The sequence below is a fragment of the Staurois parvus genome, unplaced genomic scaffold, assembly GCF_062004578.1.
Source record: "Staurois parvus isolate SC_StPar_1 unplaced genomic scaffold, SC_StPar_1.0 ptg000287l, whole genome shotgun sequence".
Lineage (NCBI taxonomy): Eukaryota > Metazoa > Chordata > Amphibia > Anura > Ranidae > Staurois > Staurois parvus.
This window is the reverse complement of record NW_028318083.1, coordinates 15,382,725-15,404,746: the sequence shown is the minus strand read 5'-3', so window position 1 is coordinate 15,404,746 and position 22,022 is coordinate 15,382,725. Positions and strand designations below refer to the sequence as shown.

Sequence of the window (22,022 nt, the reverse complement as noted above, 5' to 3'; positions counted from 1 at the left end):
CAGAAGCCAACTGCTATCAGCTTCTGTAAAATGGTCCTGCTGGAAAATCAACATTCAATTAGCTGCTGTAGCCAATGCAGCACTGATCCGTATCTGTGTATTCTGTTTGGGGCGGGGGGTAGGGGATATCAGCAGTGGGGGAAGAACCCTCAATCCTCATTGCTTGTGTGGATGTGGGAATTTGTCAGTTTTAAAAAAAAAAATGTGTACAAAAAAAAAAAAAAATGTGCGTATACCCTGCTTTTCAGCCAACAGTCGAAGGATGTTGGGCGGGAGGGTGCTGAGAGGGCCACACACAAAGTGAATTTTGGTCAGTTCATCAGTGGTTGCCCGAAATTCTATCAATGCATGGTCAACCTAAAGTGGTTGTAAAGGCGGAAGGTTTTTACCTTCATGCATTCCCTAATACCTGAGCCTGATTTCAATCCAATGATGTGAACGAGAGCCTCGACTGTCCCAGAACTCCCTCTCCTCATTGGCTTTGGCAGCAGCCGGAGCTTTTGGCTCCCACTGCTATCAATCACAGCCAGTGAGCCAATGAAGAGAGAGCAGGGGCAGGGCCAAGCCACAACTCTATGTGCCTTATGGACACATAGAGCAGGACTCTTTAGCAAGCATGCACCAGTGCCCTCATAGTAAGCTCCTTGCTATTAGGGGCACTGGTCAAGAGGGAGGAGCCAGGAGCACCAGTGGGAGGATCGGGGTTGCTCTGTGCAAAACCACTGCACAGAGCAGGTAAGTATGACATTTTTTTTTTCTTTTGTAAAAAAGCCAAACCATTTGATACCGCTTTAAATCAAAATACAACAATGCTACCTTTCATTAACCACTTCCTGTCCAGCTGTTGTATATAAACGGCCAGACGGCAGTGCAGGGGCGGGTGGCCTTTTATAAATGGCCTCCCCACCCCTTGCTTGTGTGTGCTCCCTGGGAGCGTGCATTTGATGGAAGTGACTTTGCGTGGGGGGCCCATGGAACACAGCCCCCTTTGGAGAGGTGAGGAGACCCCTGTCTCAGCTCCCCATATCCCTCTTATGTGTAAGCCACCCTCTGCCTGTTAGGGGTGCAGGGTACTCTGTCCTAATATTGTGTAGACATGTATAGGTGGGGGGTTGTCCATTGTTCACTGCCATGTGGTTGCATCCCATTGTTCTACTGTGTGGCTGGCTTGAGAGCAAACTATTATGGGATGTATGGGTTTGTGTATTGTCTACTGCCATGTGGTGTATCCCATTGTTCTATTGTGTTTGTACTGGCTTGGTGGGGTGTGTTTCCGGCAGCCCTTCCCTTGATGGGACGACCTGCTGATGTGTTTCCTGTTACTGGGTATATTTCCCTGCCCTGTGTATATATCTTGTATCTGTGTTAAAATAAAGCAGTCTATTTCCTGTCTTTCATACAAGTCTGGTGTGTCTCCTCTTGTATGGTCAGCGGTGGTGTCCATGGATCTGTGTTCGGACAGGGAAGCTGGAGTCTAACGGAAGTACCCAAGTGCAGTGTGGGTTTGGTTCCGTTACAGCGCAGCACCGCGATCCGGTGCCCGCTGTGGCCTCCGGACACAGTGGAACACCGATCGTCATACGTGACCTCTGTGCAAGGTCCCGATCATGTGATCACTGATTGGCCAATCAGTGATCACATGCAGAGTAGTAAGCAAGATGTCACTTCTGACATCATTGCTTACTACGTGTGAAATCTGTGAATGATTAGAGAGGTCACATGGTACAAGGCTATTCACATCAGCCTTGTACCATGTGACAAGCTGTGACCAATCACAGCTCACACAGCATTTCTCAATGGCTGCAAGAATGTAGCCAGAGAGAAGGAGAAATGATTGCTTTTACAGCGTTTATGAGTGTAAAAGCAATCAGTGTAAAAGCAAAAAAAAAAAATCATCACCCCCCCCCCCCACATGTAGTACAGTGTTGACAGGGTGACAGTATGTAAAAATAAATATATATATATATATATATATAAATGTAAAAACATTTTTTAAAAATTATAATTTTTGGTTATAAACTAATTTGGGGTATTTTTTTTACTAAAAAGATAACTGAATACATTTTGGCCAAGATTTATGATGAAATATTATTTATTTGCAAAAGTTTATAAGAAAAACACTTTTGGACTTTTTCATTTATATAGCAAAAAAAAATAAAAATCCCAGTAGTGAATAAATGCCACCAAAATAAAGCTTTATCTGTCTCAAAAAAAAATGCAAAAAAATGTATATGGGTACAGTGGTGCATGACTGCGCAATTGTCATTCAAAGTGTGATAGCGCTGAAAACACAGGATGGGGGTAAAAGTGTCCGGACTTGAAGTGGTTAAGTGGCAGAGTTGCCCATTTTCTTCAGTGGGGGGTGCCTAAGGAACAGGTTAAGGCTTTCCCCTCTTTGACTGTTAAGAACTGTTCCTTTTGTTTCTTCACATACTCATCACAACTCTCCCCACCAGATTCCCAGTGCACCCACAAGCCTGGCATTTAAACTCTAAATCCTCAGACAAGCTTTTTTTGAAATGAAGGTGCTCCCCACTTTCCATAATGGAGGAACATTTGTTCAACTTTGCAGATGCTGAACAACTTACACCTCCAATGCTTGTATGTTGGAGGTGATATCTCAGAGCTACAAACGGGACTTTAGCTCCCTGTCCCCTGCTCAGTATCTTACCTCCAAACTTTCATTGCCACCACACAGATTGGCAGATAGCCTGGTCTTCTGGATCAAGGTGCTGTTGTCCCAGGTCCTGTGGCAGAACAGTTTCAGGGATTTTACTTTAACTTATTCCCTGTTCCCAAAGGGGGCATATGGCCCTGTCTTGGATCTCAAAGTTCTGAATGAATCCAGATGTTCTACATAAAGTCACCATATCTGTCCTTGCCTATTTTCACCAGGTAGTCTTTTTGACTTCTGTAGGTATTAAGGACATGTGACAAAATGCCCAATTTTTCCAGCACTTCTATGTTTTCTATATTTTGCCAAGGGCCCCTACACTTTCAATTCATGACCTTGCTCTTTGGCCTCTCATCTGCACATCAGATGTTGACCAAGATGCTAGCTCTGATTTTATTCCTTTTGCTTTTATGGAATTCCAATTTTGGGACACATAGACTGCCTCCTGTAGAGGGAACTCTTGGCTTGGACTGGCTTTGACCATCCAGGTGTTAGAGTAGTCTGGGTGCATCCTAAACTTTCAAAAATAATTTCTGAAAGTGACTCGTCAATTGTAGTATCTGAGTCAAGTAGTGGACATAGATCAGGCTAGCTCTTTCCACAGGAGATACTTCAGATTCCCTGATCTCAGAGTCATGCTCTCCAATCCTTTAGTTTCCTGACCCTCCTTTTTTTGCATGAAAGTACTAGGCTTAATGGTATCCTTCTTTGAGGCCATCCCATTTTAATTTGTTTAACACTAGATCTCTGCGAGGCAATAGTCTGCTAATGTACAAGCCAATCAGGTCCCTATACAGATCAGTTTATTTTGCACGGAGGACCAGGCTGTTCCTGGATCAGTAACTCAGGGATCTGGATCTGGACCTGGAGGAATCTTTTCATCATGACTTTTGGAAAATCCTTACTGCTAATCTATTATGCAGTCAGCAAGAGGTTAAAGACTGTACTCAACAAGATTGACAAGATTGGAACAGTTTGGTACAGCATGTTAGTTTGGGGAAGGAAGTTCCACATTTTTGTATACATCAGGTGAGTAAAATTGAGTTTTGTAGATCAAAGGTTGAGGAAGTTAGCTCAGAGCTCAGTGAGGCAGAGATAAACAGGAGATCTTGGAGCATTGAGCCCTTTAAGAATGTTCTTAATGAACTGTCTGAAAGTGCTGAGCATGTTCAGTTGCTATTTCTCAAACAGAACAGCTGTACCGTTTTCTAGCAAAGTGATTTAAAATGTAACCCTTTCAAGGCGGAAGGAGAGTAAAAGTGTCAATGTTGAGAGAACATCCAAATGGAAGGTTTGTAGGGTATTTGTTCCAGACACTCAAAGCTTGGTTCGAGCATCTTTCTCACTACTTTTGAGTCTATTTAATATTGTAATTTCACCCAGGTATATCTGCTTCATGCTACCATGTCTTTCATTGAATAGGAGTGGTTTTCTGTCAACCCCATTTCTTGTAATAGTAACTTTTGTATGTTTTTGCTTCACTGCATTGAACTGCTTTTCTAGTAGTGGAAACATCCTTTTGGGCAGATTGCATCCAGCCACACACCAGCTGAATCATCTTTGGTTACTTTTTTTACACTGGGATCTTTGTGATTGTTCTTTGATAGTATCCCTTATTTTTTTGTCTCTCAAGAAAGCTAGCAGCACTTTTGATTGACCATCACTTGCGTATACATACACTTGAATTTGTAGTTTTTGTGTGAAATGTGGCTTTCTTTTTTCTCTTCAATGGACATGCGTTTTATTTATTTTTTGTTTATTTTTTTATAGACAGACACTTTGGTTAGGCCAATGCTTGGGGGAAAAGTTCAGTCTGTGCTGAAGCAGGCTGAGGGCCTAGGCAGACCAAATAACCAGGAGACTGAATCCTTTGAGTATCCAAAAAATATAAAAGTTTGAGTTGTCAATGGCACAGAAATAGAAGGGAACTCTTCTTGCGGGGACACTTGTTAAAGTGACAACTCTCTGACGGGTTTTCTCTTGTTTTCCTTCCTGTTGTGTATATGGGACATGAGGATAGCGGTAATTCTTTCCAACAGAACACAGATGGACACCCCCCCAAGAAGTAAAAAAAAAAATAAAAAAAGTGTTTGTTTTACCAATGCCTATCCCAGTCCCAATCTACTAAGATTTCACAATATGTTCTCAGAAAAGTCTCACCAAAATCAGGACACTTAACCTCCCTGGCGGTATTCCCGAGTGTAGCTCGGGGTAACATTTCAGTACCAAAAGCGGTAACCCCGAGCTACACTTGGAATACCATGTGGCACTGCTCCGGCATGTGTTCTTCACTTACCTTACCCTGCGCTCCCACGATGTGTCCCCTGCAGCGTCCCCGGCCATCTCCTCCGGCCGATGCCGGCATCCGGCTTCTGTGTCCTGTCCCTGTGACGTCGGGACGTACGGGTGCCGCCACCGGCGGCGGGAAATTTAAAAATTTTAAAAAATGTCATTTTTTTTTTTTTTACATAGTAAAACATTGCTGTCTCAACCAATTTCACATACATTTTGTCCCGAGTGCTTTGTCCTGCGCCCTGCCTGCATTTTGTCTGTTCTTTCTGCCTGGAAACTGAGAAATGTCCTTGGCGTCCAAAAAGTGTCCCTTTAGGTCAAAAGCGGTTTTAGACCAGCTAGAGAACAGCGATAGTAAATCAGAACCACTTGCAGAATTGAGTGATAATGATTCGTGGGGGAAATTCGTCATCAGACACTGAAAACGATTTTGCGACTGAGCTCAGCAATGTGCAAACTTGGCGCTATATTTCACATTTCAGTGTTTTTGGTTTGATTATATTATTGAATTAAATTTTTTATTATTTTTATATTATTTTTATGATTATTTATTAAATTATAATTTATGATTTTGTGTTTCAAATTGTATCATACCCGGGATGTTTACTAGACTCTTGTTCGGACAGATTTCAGTGAGTTTTTACTAAAAATTACAGCCTACAATAAAAAAAATACATATTTCCATGCAAAAAAATGGTACCGCTTTCAGCACCAAAAATCTGAAATAATCATACCGCCAGGGAGGTTAAGTATACTCTAGGTATATCCTAAGATAGGGGCTTGTGAGATGGTCTTAATACTTTTCAATGCATACATATGGATGTGTTTGGAAATGTACTGAGAGTGGCTAAGCAATCCTGGATAAGACTTGTGATTGCTTTAAAATAAGCCCAAAGTATGTACTGGGCACTTTCCCTGAGAAAGACAACGCTGGATTTGATAGATTTTGGCTAACTGCCTCATCTTAGTGGGTTTATACTGAAGTTTTTATCTTTATTAATACAACAAACAAATGCAAGTAAGTCTTAAAAAAAACTGCTGACCTTATCCTAAGTGTGTTAGTTGTCTAACTCAATCTGGCTTTTATACATGTTGGGTCACTGACATGGTACAAGCATGCAGCAAATGAAATAAGAATGTCAGATCTACATACTACTTATGGTCAGCAATTTAGGAAAAATATGAAACCAGGGTGTTCACGTGACAGCCAGACAACTAGCATTATCAGAAGGATAGATTTTAAATAGCAGTCTCAGTACTTCTCCTATGACTGGTCTTGCTGTAAGGTTATGAGACATTTAAGTAAACATATGACTTCAGTTTATTTGGACACAATTCAAAATCATAAATATGTCCAGGTTGGTGTATTTATAGAAAAAAAAACAAGTAATAATATCCTATAAATTTGCTCAAACTTGAAAGGATATAATAGTAATAATAATTATAATAATAATAAAATAATGTATTTAGTACTTGATTGATGTGCTTTTTTAGATTTTTGACTGTTTAATAAATCAGTTGTCTTAGGTATTGGTTACCTGACTGTCTGCATTTGCTTCAAACAAATTTTCTAATGCACACTGAGTCATTAAATTTTTAAAGCCAAATAGGATACAGCAGCAGTGATGCATACAATAGATTTGCCTAAAGCCAAGATTATCAACTGGAGACATGGTTCATAACTGGAGACATGGTTTATGGCCAAGAGGTGAGGCCCAATATTGGCTGGCTCTCTGCTGATTTTTAAACAGCCTGAAGTGTTTTAGGGAAACAGTGTTTGAATAAAGTGCTTTTAACCCATATCTGCTTTGAGGCATTTAAAAATAGAGATGCTCTTTTCTTTTAAAAGATTAAGACAATTCCTTTTCCTGTGAGGCTATGCTATAGGATCTTAGATTTGATTTTTTTTTTATTTTCCACATACAGTCATGGCCGAAATTGTTGGCACCCTTGATATTTCTCCAGGAAATCATGTATTTCTCACGAAACGTATTGCATTAACACATGTTTTGCTATACACATGTTTATTCCCTTTGTGTGTATTGGGACAAAACAAAAAAAGGGAGGAAAGAAAGCAAATTCGACATAATGTCACACAAACCTCCAAAAATGGGCTGGACAAAAGTATTGGCACCCTTTCACAACTGCGGATAAATAAGAATGTTACAAGCATGTGATGCTCCTGTAAACTCACCTGGGGCAAGTAACAGGTGTGGGCAATATAGAAATCACACCTGAAAGCAGATAAAAAGGAGAGACGTTCACTTAACCTTTGCATTGTGTGTCTGTCTGTGCCACACTAAGCATGGACAACAGAAAGAGGAGACGAGAACTGTCTGAGGACCTGAGAACCAAAATTGTGGCAAAATATCAACAATCTCAAGGTTACAAGTCCATCTCCAGAGAACTAGATTTGCCTTTGTCCACAGTGCGCAACATTATCAAGAAGTTTGCAACCCATGGCACTGTAGCTAATCTCCCTGGTCGTGGACGGATGAGGAAAATTGATGAAAGATTGCAACGCAGAATAGTCCGGATGGTGGATAAGCAGCCCCAAACATGTTCCAAAGACATTCAAGCTGTCCTGCAGGCTCAGGGAGCATCAGTGTCAGCGCGAACTATCCGTCGACATTTAAATGAAATGAAACGCTATGGCAGGAGACCCAGGAGGACCCCACTGCTGACACAGAGACATAAAAAAGCAAGACTACAGTTTGCCAAAATGTACTTGAGTAAGCCAAAAGCCTTCTGGGAAAACGTCTTGTGGACAGATGAGACCAAGATAGAGCTTTTCGGTAAAGCACATCATTCTACTGTTTACCGAAAACGGAATGAGGCCTACAAAGAACAAAACACAGTACCTACGGTAAAATATGGTGGAGGTTCAATGATGTTTTGGGGTTGTTTTGCTGCCTCTGGCACTGGGTGCCTTGACTGTGTGCAAGGCATCATGAAATCTGAGGATTACCAAAGGATTTTGGGTCGCACTGTAGGGCCCAGTGTCAGAAAGCTGGGTTTGCGTCCAAGATCCTGGGTCTTCCAGCAGGACAATGACCCCAAACATACGTCAAAAAGCACTCAGAAATGGATGGCAAAGAAGCGCTGGAGAGTTCTGAAGTGGCCAGCAATGAGCCCAGATCTAAATCCCATTGAACACCTGTGGAGAGATCTTAAAATTGCTGTTGGGAAAAGGTGTCCTTCCAATAAGAGAGACCTGGAGCTGTTTGCAAAGGAAGAGTGGTCCAAAATTCCGGGTGAGAGGTGTCAGAAGCTTATTGATGGTTATAGGAAGCGACTGATTTCAGTTATGTTTTCCAAAGGGTGTGCAACCAAATATTAAGTTAAGGGTGCCAATACTTTTGTCCAGCCCATTTTTGGGGTTTTGTGTGACATTATGTCATATTTGCTTTTCTGCCTCTGTTTTATATTTGTTCCAATACATACAAAGGGAATAAACATGTGTATAGCAAAACATGTGTTAATGCAATACCTTTTTTGTGTTAAATACTTGATTTTCAGGAAAAATATCAAGGGTGCCAACAATTTCGGCCATGACTGTATATGCAGCCTCATAGGTTAGGATCAACTTTGCATAATCTTTTAATACAAAGCACAGCTGGGTACCAACATGTATAGTCCTTTACCTCTGAAACCAGAAATGAATTGCATTTGTTTTTGATGCACATAAACACAGTAGAGATTCTATATCTCTGTTAAATTGCTTCAAAGGTTCCCATCATTTGAATAAGGCATGTGGCTGTCAGTAGTCCAGGAAAAATAGGTGATGTGCATTATAACATGAGGGTCCCGAGAGAGAAGAGCATATCTGACAGGAACATATTGTACACATTCCTTCTTTAAATCTATAAAATCAGTCTGCTTGTTCCTGAATGCAGTTCAGGGACACGCATCCGCTCCTGCGCGGCTGTCATATTGGGATCAGCAGCTGTGTCTGTGCAGCAGCTGCATCTCAGTAGACATGAATATATCTGCCTGTACGCAGATGCATGGAACACCTGTGAACCTCATGCAGGTAAAGATGGCCCTTTACATGGATGTACACATAAGTTTGCCCATGTGAATGAGGCCTTAACAAACAGACACTGAATCAGCAGCTGCTTTTAGGCCCCATTCACATTAGGCAATTTGGAATCCAAATCATAGTAAAATGTGCAATGAATGGTTGGGTTCTTAATCACATCCTTACTGCTCTATAGCCAAATGACAGCTACAGCGTGGTTGTCCAGTTCTGGGAGGTTCGTTGTATGACGTCCTCCAGAATGCACCCTCCTGCGCACCCCCAGTGGCGCGCACCTGACGATCTCCGTGATCACTGTATCCTATGGACACAGCTGATCAAATGATGAGGTAAAAAGCCAATCACAGCATCCTTTTACCATGTGATCAGCTGTGACCAATGACAGAGCAGATCACCGAGGAAATACAGTTGCCAGTTATCTGCAGCACTTTCCTCACACTGTGACAGCCAATAACCAGAAGCTGTCACAGAGCTGAATGGCACTGATCAGCAGTGCCGCCCAGTTGTGCCACACACCAGTGCCCAGCAGTTCCACCCAGCAGTGCCATCCATCAGAGCCCAGCAGTGCCATCCATCACTGCTGCCCAGTAGTTGCGCCCATCAGTGCTGCAAGTCAGTGCCATCAGTCAGCACTGCTCGTCTGTGCTGCCTTTCAGTGCAGCATTATCAGTGCCTCCTCATCAATGTCCACCAGTGCCACCTCATCAGCGCTGCCTATCTGTGCCCATCAGTGCAGCCTCATCAACGCACATCAGTGGCGGAGAAAAATTACCTGTTTGCAAAATGTTATAATTGAAACAAAGAAAAACTTTTTTTTCACATTTTTTGCTCTTTTTCTGTTTATAGTGCAAATAATATCACACCAAGTGGCGATTAAATACCACAAATTGAAAGCTCTATGTGTGTGAAAAAAATAATAAAGATTTCATATGGGTACAGTGTTGCATGACTGCGCAATTGTCATTCAAAGTGCGCTGAAAATTGACCTGGGCACAGAGGGGGTAAAAGTGGATAATGCCACCCCAAATGCGGTTCACTCATGATGCAATTGTTGCATAACAGAATTGTTCAGCAAAATGTGTATTTCAAATTCACGCTAAGTTTGTAGCCGTAAAAGGAGCGGGAACTTCTTTGGGCAACAAACGCACACAGGGCAGCTCATTGAAGTGAATGAGCTACCCTATGTGCATCATGCAAAAACGCATGTAAATTGCTTTTTTCCCACAATATGATATCTGAATGGGGTCTTACTGTTTTTGCTCTGGCTGCAGGGACTTGGCAGCCTGCTAGCCTTCTAATATAAGCAGACAGCAGGTGCTCTAAGCTGTTAGAAACTTACTGAAGCCCAACTTCAATCTCTGTTGTGAAAGCTGTCAGTTTGGGGTCAGTGAGTGTTCTGGACTCTTTTAGCCCCAGTTCAAACAGGTGCAACTTGACATGTAATATGATAGTTTCTATCATGGCAAGTTGCACCCTATTGTCCGCAGTTGAACCCTTTAAATCAGTGCGACTCTGACTCCGTAATTAGTTCCTGAAGCTGTCTATAGCCAAATGGACACTACTTTTTGCATAGACTTCTGTGCATGAAGTCTCACAGATGTGTTTTAAGTTGCACCTGGAGTTGCACTGACATGCGACTTTGACATTAAGTCCCATGATTTCATAGTTTGATCCGGTGTGAGCCAGGGCTTGCTAAAATTATGTAAACTATGGGCAACGGTGCACTTTAACCTCTTGGCGCCAACCGCACGCAAATGTATTGCCTCCCGGCGTCTGGGCCTTGATGCCGAGCGGCCGCACATTTGCGTGCAATTAAGAAAAACATATGTGCTGAGAGCGCAAGCCCTGCGCGCTCCCAGCACACATATTTGGTACTCATGGAAAGGTCCTTATCTTCTCTTTCGATCGGGACCTTTTCCGATCATGTGACGGCGAATCAGGGCAGTCATATGATCCTAAAACCCCGCCCCGCCTCCCGGCTTCTGAAACCCTTAAAAGGCCGGGAGGCACCAAGGGGTTAAAATTCTAGTAAATTTGGTAGCATGTTTTGGACAGTTGGGGGACAGCTTAGTGTTCATCGGGCCTTGTTACCCGCTGTTATGCTGTTTAAAGAGAGTGTCCTTTAACAAAATGGTAACCATAGTAAGAAAATTCAATATTCCCTTACTAGCCCCTTCTGATGTAATGACTCTTATGCCTGAATGTCACTGTATGTTTCACAACTGCTGCAGGGGAATTGTCCAGACGTAAATTCTTGTTAAGAGAAGTGTGAGGCAAGTCAACAAATAGCAAACACAAATAACTTTTTGTATTTTTTTTTATTAGAATGCGAGTCTCTGAAGTATGATTGACTGATGTGTGTTACCGTACTTTGCAATATTTTATGTTCATGCTACAGTGTTGTCATTTACATATTAGTATAGTTAAAAATGTTCTTTATTCAAAAATTGAGGGTAAAGGAAGCAAAAGTATTGATTTCATGCTGGGTATTTTGTGTACCAGTTATTTATTTTTATTTCATGCACTCAGTTAATACCAGTACACGTTCTGTCTTTCAGGAAATGGCAAAGATATTGAACCATCCCCGTGTGTACGCGTTTCTGCACATCCCAGTACAGTCCGCTTCAGACAGCGTGCTTATGGATATGAAGAGAGAATACTGCATAGCAGACTTCAAAAGAGTTGTGGATTTCTTAAAGGAGAGGTATGTTTACTTGTGTGGAGAGTGAGATTAGCAGTGCTTTCTTCCTGCAACATCTGAAAGGTAACATATTCCTATCACTGTACAGGAAAGAAAGAAAAACTTCAAGGTTCCTAAATTCTTGGGAACAAAGCATTCATGCGGTTTTCACATTCTTCAGAACAACTTTCATCCCTGGGAGGCATACATTTTATTGTTTAAAATTTTCATTTCTATTCTACTTGTTCACATAACACAGGATGAGAGAATTTGAACAAAGATATGTGCAGGTAGACTCTAGCCTACCATGTGTTCTTGCAGAAATAAGAAAAAAAAAAAAGCTTTGCTGAAGAGCAGTGGAAGAATAAGAGTTTCATAGAGCTGTGGCAGTTTTGCGCAGTGTTCCTATGAAAAGAATGGTCCCCAGAGCTGGAGAGGTGACAGATATAGCAATCTAATAAACACATCACTTTATGAGCTGTCATTCCTCAGCTCTGTCTGCATCTACATGACTGATATGTCAGTATTCTGAGGTCTACAGTGCTTGCTTATACATCTCTGAGGGCAAAACGTGCTAATACAATTACTTTGTGACTATGTCTTAGCCATGTTTGACTAAACTTAGCTTTTCTAAATTAAATTATGGATATATTAACATTGCTTGAGTTCATATTAGGCAGATGCTTTCCTTGTGTTAAATATCATGAGTCAGTTGTTTAACGGGGAATTAAACATTGTTCTTCCTGTATCATTTTGGAATCCACAAGTGTACATCTTGTACTTAGCACAGTGTCAAACTTCAGTTTGCAGACTTTTTTTTTTTTTCTTAACTGCTTCCTGATTGCCCTATAGCAGATATACTGCTACAGGGCATCATGGGTGTGCAAAATCACGTGTATATATGCGATTTTGTTTTTCATGGTAGGGGGTGCGTGTCCTACCCGCGCCGCCAATCATGGCCGCGGCTATCAATCACCAGGTCCCGACTAATGATTGCCAAGCATCGCCGACTAGGAGGAGAACTGTTTGTGAACAAAACAGTTCTCCTCCCTGTCAACTCGTGCACACTGCTTGGGATGGCTGTGCACAGCACATCCATGCAAAGCAGTGTGATTGCAGTGAAGCACACGGACACAGCTTACAGTGAAACAGCACACAGTTAAACCCTTTGATTGCCCCTCATGTTAACCCCGTTCTGCCCAGTGCCATTAGTATAGTGTTAGTGCTTTTTTTTTTTTTTTTTTTTTTAGCACTTATCACTGTATTGGTGTCACTGGGGATGTCAGTGACACCAAGTCAGTTCCCCCCAGTGTTAGAATCTCCTTCCGTAGTCCCGCTCTAAGTCACTGATCACCGCCATTACTAGTAAAAAAGAAAAAAAAAATTCCAGTATCTATACTGCCATTTGTAAATGCTATAACTTTCACGTAAACCAATTAATTTATACGTATTGGGATTTTGTTTTTAGCGAAGACATGTAGCAGAATAAATTTCGCCTAAATTTATGACAAAATTAGATTTTTGTTTAATTTTTTTACTAGAGATGCTTAATGGTAAAAAGTCAAAAGTATTTTGTTTTTTCAAAATTGTTGGGCTTTTTTTTTTTATAGCGCAAAAAATAAAAACCGCATAGGCGATCAAATACCACTGAAAGAAAGCTAATTTTGGGGGGAAAAAAGGACGTAACTTTCATTTGGGTGCTGCGTTGCATGATTGCACAATTGTCAGTTAAAGTAACACATCACTGTAACGCAAGAAATGGCCTGGTCAGGAAGGGGAGTCAATCCTCTGGAGGGCAAGTGGTTAATTTACACTATTTTTAATTCTTTATTGGTAAAACAGGCATAGAATTAATCTACTGATTAACTAAAAGTCCATTTGTCATAACATCTGTCAAAGAGTTGGAAACTGTCTAGTAAAATGCAAGGTCTGCAGAAATGCAGCCAATGGCTCATTCTGTTTATTAATCTCATGTTCTCATCTTTCCATCTTTCATAACTCATTTTCTGAGATTCCTCAATACCTTCACTGAAGGGAAAGACATCATTTGCTAATGGCAGAGATGTCAGTTCTTTTCTTGTCAGTTGTAATTTTTCTGCTTTGATCTTTTGTCTAAGAAAATCACAAAGATTAGACACAGTACTACCGATATGGAGACAACCTCCCACCAAAAAGTTTAGTTTACAGCTAGACATGTGCACGCCGGAAATTTTCGTTTTGTTTCAGGTGCATTCGTTCATTGGAGAATTTTGTTTTGTCATATTTGTTATGTTGAACTGGTTCATTTTTGGGATTTCGCATCTTCAGCATTCATTTTATATATTTGTTGGTCCGGATGGATTAAAAGACTTGCATTTTTTTCAAAAGATTGCTATATATTAGTTTTCACTTTCAATATTTGGGATGGATTTGTTCATATATCAAAACTATTCAATATTTTTGGACTCCACAAAATAAAGCATGCAAAATTTGGCAGCCCCGAATTTTGCAAACCTAAGAATTGCATTAGACTAATGCAGGCCATAGACGGGTCGAAAACCGGCTGTTTTTTTAACAAAAAAACGAAAAACCAGTTGTTCAATGGGCCGACGTTACCACCAACCGAAAAAAAAAAATCGTCCCGATTTTCGTCCTGTCTACAGCTGGCATTTAATTACTTCTGTCCCTGCAGAGAGCTCCGCTAATATATTTGACATAAAAAAGTATAGCGGTTGCAACAATGTATCTATTTGTATCCATTTCGGATACAGATGTTTTTATTAGGATGCAAATAGATACATTGTTGTAACCGCAATACTTTGTCATGTCAAATATAATGGACTGGAATTCCTATTCTTTTTCTACTTCTTCTATTTCTTCTTTTTCTATTTCTTCTATTTCTCCTTCTTCTATTTCTTCATCTTCTATTTCTTCTTTTTCTTTTTCTCCTTCTATTTCTCCTTCTTTTTCTTCTTCTTGCAGGTCACGGCTCATGCGCAGATTTTTTATCGGTAAAAAGATCGGCCAATTTCCCCATCATTGCTGCGAAAATCGTCCGATCGGCAAAATCGGCCGATTTTTTTTCCAACTTTACCGATAAAAAAAAAGTGCCAAAATCCCGAAAAACGGCCGACCTCTTAACCCACTAACGATCCGAAAATCGGCCGATTTTCGACCCCTCTATGGCCTGCATAAGGAACTGAACTGACTGTGACAATTACAAATTCAATTTAAATCACAATTTTGCTCGAATCTGAATTATCAAATTAATTAAAAAAATGTTATTTCTTTTCCAATGGGCCTGAACTACTATCGCATTGTGTGACGTCCTACGAATGAAACAAAATGCATTCCTTTATAATTTTTTTTTGTATTAATTGACTTTCTTTGCTATGTCCATTTGGAGATTCGTATACATCCAAATCTCTGAAAATGTTCGCCTGAAAGTCGATTTGTAGCAAAACACCTGTAGTGAGAACAGTAATATTATTTCCTATACATGGCTAGACTCCTCAGATTCCCCAAACTGTGTGTTAAAACAGTGTTTCAATAATGAGCAGAGGGTTGTTGCTGATGAGCTTTATTATTCCATAGTCCTTCATACCTGTCTCTCTCCTTCCACCATAGACATTTAGGGTTCCTAATGCAGCGACATGTGCATCAGTCCTTTTGCTGTGTGTTCCATAATAAGAAAGCAGGACATCCCAACAATTAAAGTGAGACCCTATTTTAATATCCACAGTACGTAAGAGATTCTGGGCTGTCCAAGCCCACATTATCTGAGAGATATAACATACTAGCAGTTAGTCTAGCATCAACCCACAATTCCTTTTTGTTTTTGATTAATTATTTAAAATATAACAAAAAAGGAAATTTTTAGTTTTCAACTTATAAACCGTAATGTTCTTTGCACATAAAATCATATTCTGCCTTTTGCTTAGCTTTCTACTCTCATTCCACTCTCACAGAACCTTGTGAATATTTACTCTAACCTTGTATGCTGCTTTGTATTGTGATAGAACGGTGCAGAATGTTTCTGCCTGCTCTCCTGTCAACAGTGAATTCTGTCATCCCAAATACGCGCTTTTCTAAGCCATACTATACTTTTTCCTCATCAAGGCCAACTACATCATTCAGTGTAAATATACTTTCCATGCCTAGGCTACGTGCCAAATGTTTTGCAGTCAGTAACTGAAGATAAGCAGACAAATCAGTACATCTTTACTAATCAGTGGCAGATTGTTTTAGTTATTCTCTTTGAATTGCTAAAAGCCAAAGTGAGAACATGGTATACTGTCAAAAAAAAAGTGAACCTTTAAGGGTTTGACAAGGGAGATGCTAAATCCTGCACTGTTTTTATATTTATGGAACATGTCAAGGCTGTTTTGATTGCATTTGTTAAAGCAGGACTATGATCAAAATTCAAGAGTCATAAACTGTACAGTATATTGTCTTTCACAAGCATTAACACAGCAGTTTTTGTTTTTGTGAGCTCACCCCCTCCCTGTCCTCCTTTAACACAGTTTTATTATTTGCTGATGCTAACAGTAGTTCTACTATTTTTTCCTATTCCTTTAACAGCCAAGCTGTCCAGTGGGAGTTAAAGTTGAGACAAGCCATTATAACACTAACAGGTGTGCTTACAGTGGTCAGCTTTTACTTATATGGTTTGGTTTGAACTCCATTTCTGATCCTAATTGCATGCTTACATTTGTCCATCTTGAATCATTTCAAGTATACATACCTCATACTAGAGATAAGTTGCTGTACAACCTCTCAATCACTGTAGTAGTTGGCGCTACAGCAGTGATCGCCACAAGCATCTGAGTCCTATGCTGAGTTACTGACCACAGAGAATCACTCACTCGGCACTGCTGCCATTCACAGAACTCTTTTTTTTTTTTTTGCAATTTGAATGCAGGGTGTTCTCTAGACAAGGTGGGGATTGTGATGTCAGTGCTCCTTCTCAACACTTAGTCCAATCCGAAAACGCCTTGTGTTTGTAAAAATAATATACAGGGCATTCCATGAACTGCAGCAGTGCTGACTGAATGACCCCTTGTGATCATTGTGCAGAGGGCCAGCTGCTTGGCACATTGGCACAGGACCTCGAAGATTGCACCAATCACTGTAGTTGTGCAGACTACTGCAGTGATTGTCAACTTCCACAGCAGTCCCTCAGGTATGAGATCTGCATACTTAACATTGGTCCATGGTGTACCAATGTACAGTATGTATGCAATTAAGATCATACCTGCAGTTTCCATTTTAACCTTTTTTATGTAGTTTTAACTGCCTAAAAAAATGTTAGCTTGCACATGACAGTGTCTCTGGAAAGGTCCCCCCAGACTTCCATCTACTAATTTTTTTTACCCCTGATAAGGCTTTGCAACAAATCACTAGCCATAAGCATTGTTAGGCTAAGTTCCCACTGCCATTGAAAGCAGGCGTTTGAGGGGCGCGGTTAACGCCCCTCAAACACCTATGCAAATGATACTATGGACAGCACACATGAAATGTTAGCATCCCGACACTTCACTTCAAAATTGAAGCCTAATGTCCAGTCTGAAGGAGTTTGAAGCCTTTCAACACCTCTCATTCAAGTCTATGGTAACACTCTGCAAATGCGCTGGCAGGCATTTGTGAGGCGGTTGTGGTGCAGTTGTGGTGAGTTAACAACATTACAGTTTATTATAGGCTTTTGTAATGCAGTTTTACGTGCATCAAACATACTGAAAACACACACAAACAAGCATTTGGGCATAATGCGGTAAAAGCGAGTTAAATGCACCTATTAACACTGTAACGATATATGTGCATTTGTTAAGAGTTAGCATTTTGAGTCAAGTGTGAACAAGTTCTCACATGATTAAAGGGAGAAACAACACCACTCCTCTAGGTCACTGGCACAGCCAGTCTGAGGTCTGGCTTAAGAGGAATGCAGGTAAAATGAGTATAAAGGAGTCGGGGGATTCCTTTGTCAGAGACACTATGACCTTGTTCTGCATATCCATCTAAACCTACCCTGTCCATGGGGTGACAATGCTGCTGTGTACCCAGTCACTAGAAGTAGAAATATAACCATTACTGGCAGAATCAACAGGTAACAAAACTGTTGCAGGGAGCACTCATAAAAACAAGAATTAATATGGTAATGCTAGTAACAGACTGCATCATATTTGTCATATTTTTTTTTATACACCACACTGCCAAAAGTATTGGGACACCCCTCCAAATCGTTGGATTCAGGTGTTCCAATCATGTCCATGGCCACAGGTGTATAAAATCAAGCACCTAGGCATTCAGACTGCTTCTACAAACATTTGTGAAAGAATGGGTCACTCTCAGGAGCTCAATGAATTCAAGCGTGATACCCTGATAAGTTGCAACCTGTGCAATATGTCCATCCGTGAAATTTCTTTGCTACTAAATATTCCACAGTCAACTATTAGTGGTTTTATAACAAAGTGGAAGCAACTGGAAACAACAGCAACTAAGCCATGAAGTGGAAGGCCACATAAAATGACAGAGCAGGGTTAGCACATGCTGAAGCGCTGTTTGAACTGTCTGCAAAGTCAATAGATAAAGACCTCCAAAGTTCTTGTGACCTTCTGATTAGCACAGCACTGCATAGAGAACCTCATGGAATGGGTTTCCATGGCTGTGCAGCTGCATCCAAGCCTTACATCACCAAGTGCAATGCAAAGTGGTTGATGCAGTGGTGTAAAGCACGCTGCCACTGGACTCTTGAGCAGTGGAGACTTGTTCTCTGGAGTGATGAATCACTCTTCTCTGACAATCTGTTAAACATATCTGGGTTTGGCGGTTGCCAGGAGAACGGTACTGACTGTATTGTGCCAAGTGTAAAGTTTGGTGGGGGTGGATTATGGTGTGGGGTTGTTTTTCAGGGGTTGGGCTTGGCCCCTTAGTTCCAGTGAAGGGAACTCTTAAGGCATCAGCATACAAAGACATTTTTGGACAATTTCATGCTCCCAACTTTGTGAGAACAGTTTGGGGATGGCCCCTTCCTGTTCCAACATGACTGCATACCAGTGCACAAAGCAAGGTCCATAAAGACGGATGAGCGAGTTTGGGGTGGAGGAACTTGACTGGCCTGCACAGAGTCCTGACCTCAACGCTATAGAATACCTTTGGGATGAATTAGAGTGGACACTGCAGGCCAGGCCTTCTCATCCGACATCAGTGCCTGACCTCACAGATGCGCTTTTAGGAGAATGGTCAAACATTCCCATAGACACACTCCTAAACCTTGTGGACAGCCTTCCCAGAAGAGTTGAAGCTCTTACAGCTGCAAAGGGTGGGCCAACTCAATATTGAACCCTACTGACTAAAACTAGGATGCCATTAAAGTTCATGTGCATGTAAATTCAGGCGTCCCAATACTTTTATAGTGTAGTTGCATAATACTGCAATAGGAAAAAAAAAATTGGATAATAGTCTAAATGTAGGTATTTACTCACAATTCTGTACTTTAATAGGTGCAGTTCCCTCTATTCTTAAAAACATATGCTGCACATTCATGTTTGAATGCACTTTTGGAAAGCAGTGACACAAGCCCTTCACCCCATACCAGTCAATGAGAATTGCATGGAGTGTGTCGGCTTCCTGTGCTCTCAGAACCAGGAAGTCAGTGGCACTTAAAGGGGCTCCATGGAGATCTGAATGGGGTGTATCCCCTTTTGATGCCTGCTTTACTCAGTTTACTGTTTCCTGTTAATACAAATTCTCTTAAGGGTAAATGAAGATGGTATTGCTTTCCTGAAAAAAGAATTGTTCTGGGATGCTATTATATAAAGCTTACATTCCCAATCTGCAGATAATTTGTTATGTGTCTGCTATTTTTGGTGTTTGCAAGTATTACAAAATATCCGCAGAGCACCATCTGTTTCCTTTTTTTGTTTTAGCGTGATATACATAATAGTTTGAAATACATCATTGGTCATTTCAACATCAACTTTGAAATCAATATTTGTAATGCAGTTACAATTGATGCAGTTATCACATACTTCTAATATTATATTATTTTATGTATTTAAATTGTTTAATGGTGTTCCCATTATGCACACACACACCCAATATTAACCACATGTTTTTCTTATTTATGATATAAATAACCTAGTTCTCCTCTCTTATAGCTCCTACACTGTATTAAGGAACACATATGTTCCTGGGGATTGATTTGCAGAAAACAATAAAAACAGTGGTCTATTGCAACCAGAAAAGAGAATTTTCCTGGTTCAGAAGAATGCCAGTTGATTTTCTGCAGTGTGTAGGTATATAGGGCATTGTCCGTGTTCCTTCTAAGCATGATTGGTTACTCTCTGCAGAATAAATCAGCCAAAACTGCCTCACCAAGATTCCTGAATACACAACATGTACAAAATATCTACCCAGCAGTGTTGTGCTTTCCCTTTTAAATAATCATCATCACCATCAAGAGGTGCTAGCAGTGCAGAAGAAACAATATTACAGTGTAAGGAGACAACACTTAAAAATACAACACAAATATTACACAATGTGCATATCACTCTTTGAATAAGTCACAATGCTGTCTTTAAAATTTTGTGAGCAGAGAGCATGAGGCAGGGCTAAACTGCACTGTGTGTATCTATAGGCACACACAGTCCAGCTCAGGAGCGAGCCCACAAGTCTGCCCCATAGCAAACAGCTTTCTGTGGATTCATTTTTTTCAGCCTGTTTAATAATCCAGATAATCCTGCTACATAGCATTTCCAGATAAGTGTTAACAGTTTTCCCCACATTCATTATTTAAAACATGATCCAGGCTTGCTGATTGGACAGTGTAAGACAAGCAACATACTAGTTAGGCCTCATGCACACTGAACGTTTTTAACACTGATGTTAGGGGAGTCTGGCATTTTTTGTTTTGTTTTTATTTTGCTCATAATTGCAAAAGACACACCATTTCATTTGTTAGTCCTTGTTGCCGCCCACAGTGACTTCTTCAGTGATTTGAACTTCTCCTACTTTTACTGGATGGTTGGAGAGTACTCAAGGTTTTACCTGGTATTCTGAGATAGGTTGTCGCTGCCACCCAGTGCAATGTATCGGATCCCAAATGCAAGGGGAGCAGTACCGTTATATCAGGTGCCTCCAGCTCCCAATCTGCTAACAGTTGTGGGGTAGCCTAAAATGTTACTTCTGAAGGGCCCAACGCTGATAGCCTGGAACATTGTCCCCTACATGAGTCCCTATATCACTCTGTGTCTTCTGGCTCAATTGCGTGTTACCACCTCCTCAACCTTATCCTAAGAGGATCTCATAGTTATGCTGGATGGGCCACATTGAAAATGGAATTGCCAGCTTTGACTTCAGATGCTATGAATGTGCCTCACCATCTTCCCTTCTAAAACCGTTCTATTACCTGCCTGTAGCTTTGACCTCTGAGCCTTCTGCTGCAGAGACTCCATTTGATGAAAAACCTCAAAAATCCTTGCCAGATGATATTGCCCCTGTGGAGTCACAGGCAGCTGCCGGAGTTGCAGGCAGCTCCTGGACTTCGAGAAACCATTTTGGCTCTTATTGATGTGGTGCATGTCACCGTAAAAATGGAAGAACTGCCTGTAGCTTTTACAAGTGCTGTTGCTACTTTGAGATCCATTGGAGGCCCTAGGACTGTAATAACTTTTTGATACACACTTTACTCCTAGACATCTTGTACAAACACTGGGAGACTCATGAAAAGCTATTCACACCTCCAAAATGCAGCTCCATATTTGTTTGAGGAATCCATTTATTATGCAGTGGGACATTTCCACCATTTATAGCACCAGTGTAAGGATCCCATAGATAAATGTTCGGGGATTCTTTCAAAAAGTTTGTTATATCTAGCTCACCCTGCATTGCACCCTGCCAAGGCTGTACTTGACTCTGTCAAACATTAGGGGAATAAATAGAAAAAGAAAATGATCCAGTTTCCATCCATACTGATCTTTTATGTGTAGAGTACTTAGAGTTCATGTGGGCTTCATTACACAGCTGTGTAGATGATTTAGTGCATATCTATTGTGTTATACCCCGAATAAGCCTCAGTGAATATAAAGAGCAGGCTTGTAAAAATTTCTTCTGTTCATGCCCTTTTGAGGGCAGCATCTTTTCAGGTCTGCATTGGACATCCTCATCAGGGATATCTGGGGATAAGAGTAGTCCTCTTTGCCAGCAGAAGAAACTTAGGCCTCAAACTGGGAAAACTCAGCCCCCACCCCCCTCCCTGGGGTCAAGAAGAATTCCTTCTGTTACATCCAACCTTCAACCTCTAAAACCAGATCCAAGCCAGATCTCAATTCAACGGCAAATTCTGGACCTCTAAATCCCCC

The 22,022-nt window shown here is 40.9% G+C and overlaps 1 protein-coding gene across 3 annotated transcripts in view; it reads left to right on the top strand.

The window, feature by feature from the left end:
- The window catches only part of CDKAL1 (CDKAL1 threonylcarbamoyladenosine tRNA methylthiotransferase), a 951,890-nt gene that overhangs the window by 549,388 nt on the left and 380,480 nt on the right, over positions 1-22,022 (top strand). For all 3 annotated transcript variants that reach the window (XM_089682258.1, XM_089682259.1, XM_089682260.1), the window contains exon 11: positions 11,564-11,709. In XM_089682258.1, the coding sequence (XP_089538384.1) occupies positions 11,564-11,709 (146 nt within the window). The remainder of the gene's footprint in view (positions 1-11,563; positions 11,710-22,022) is intronic.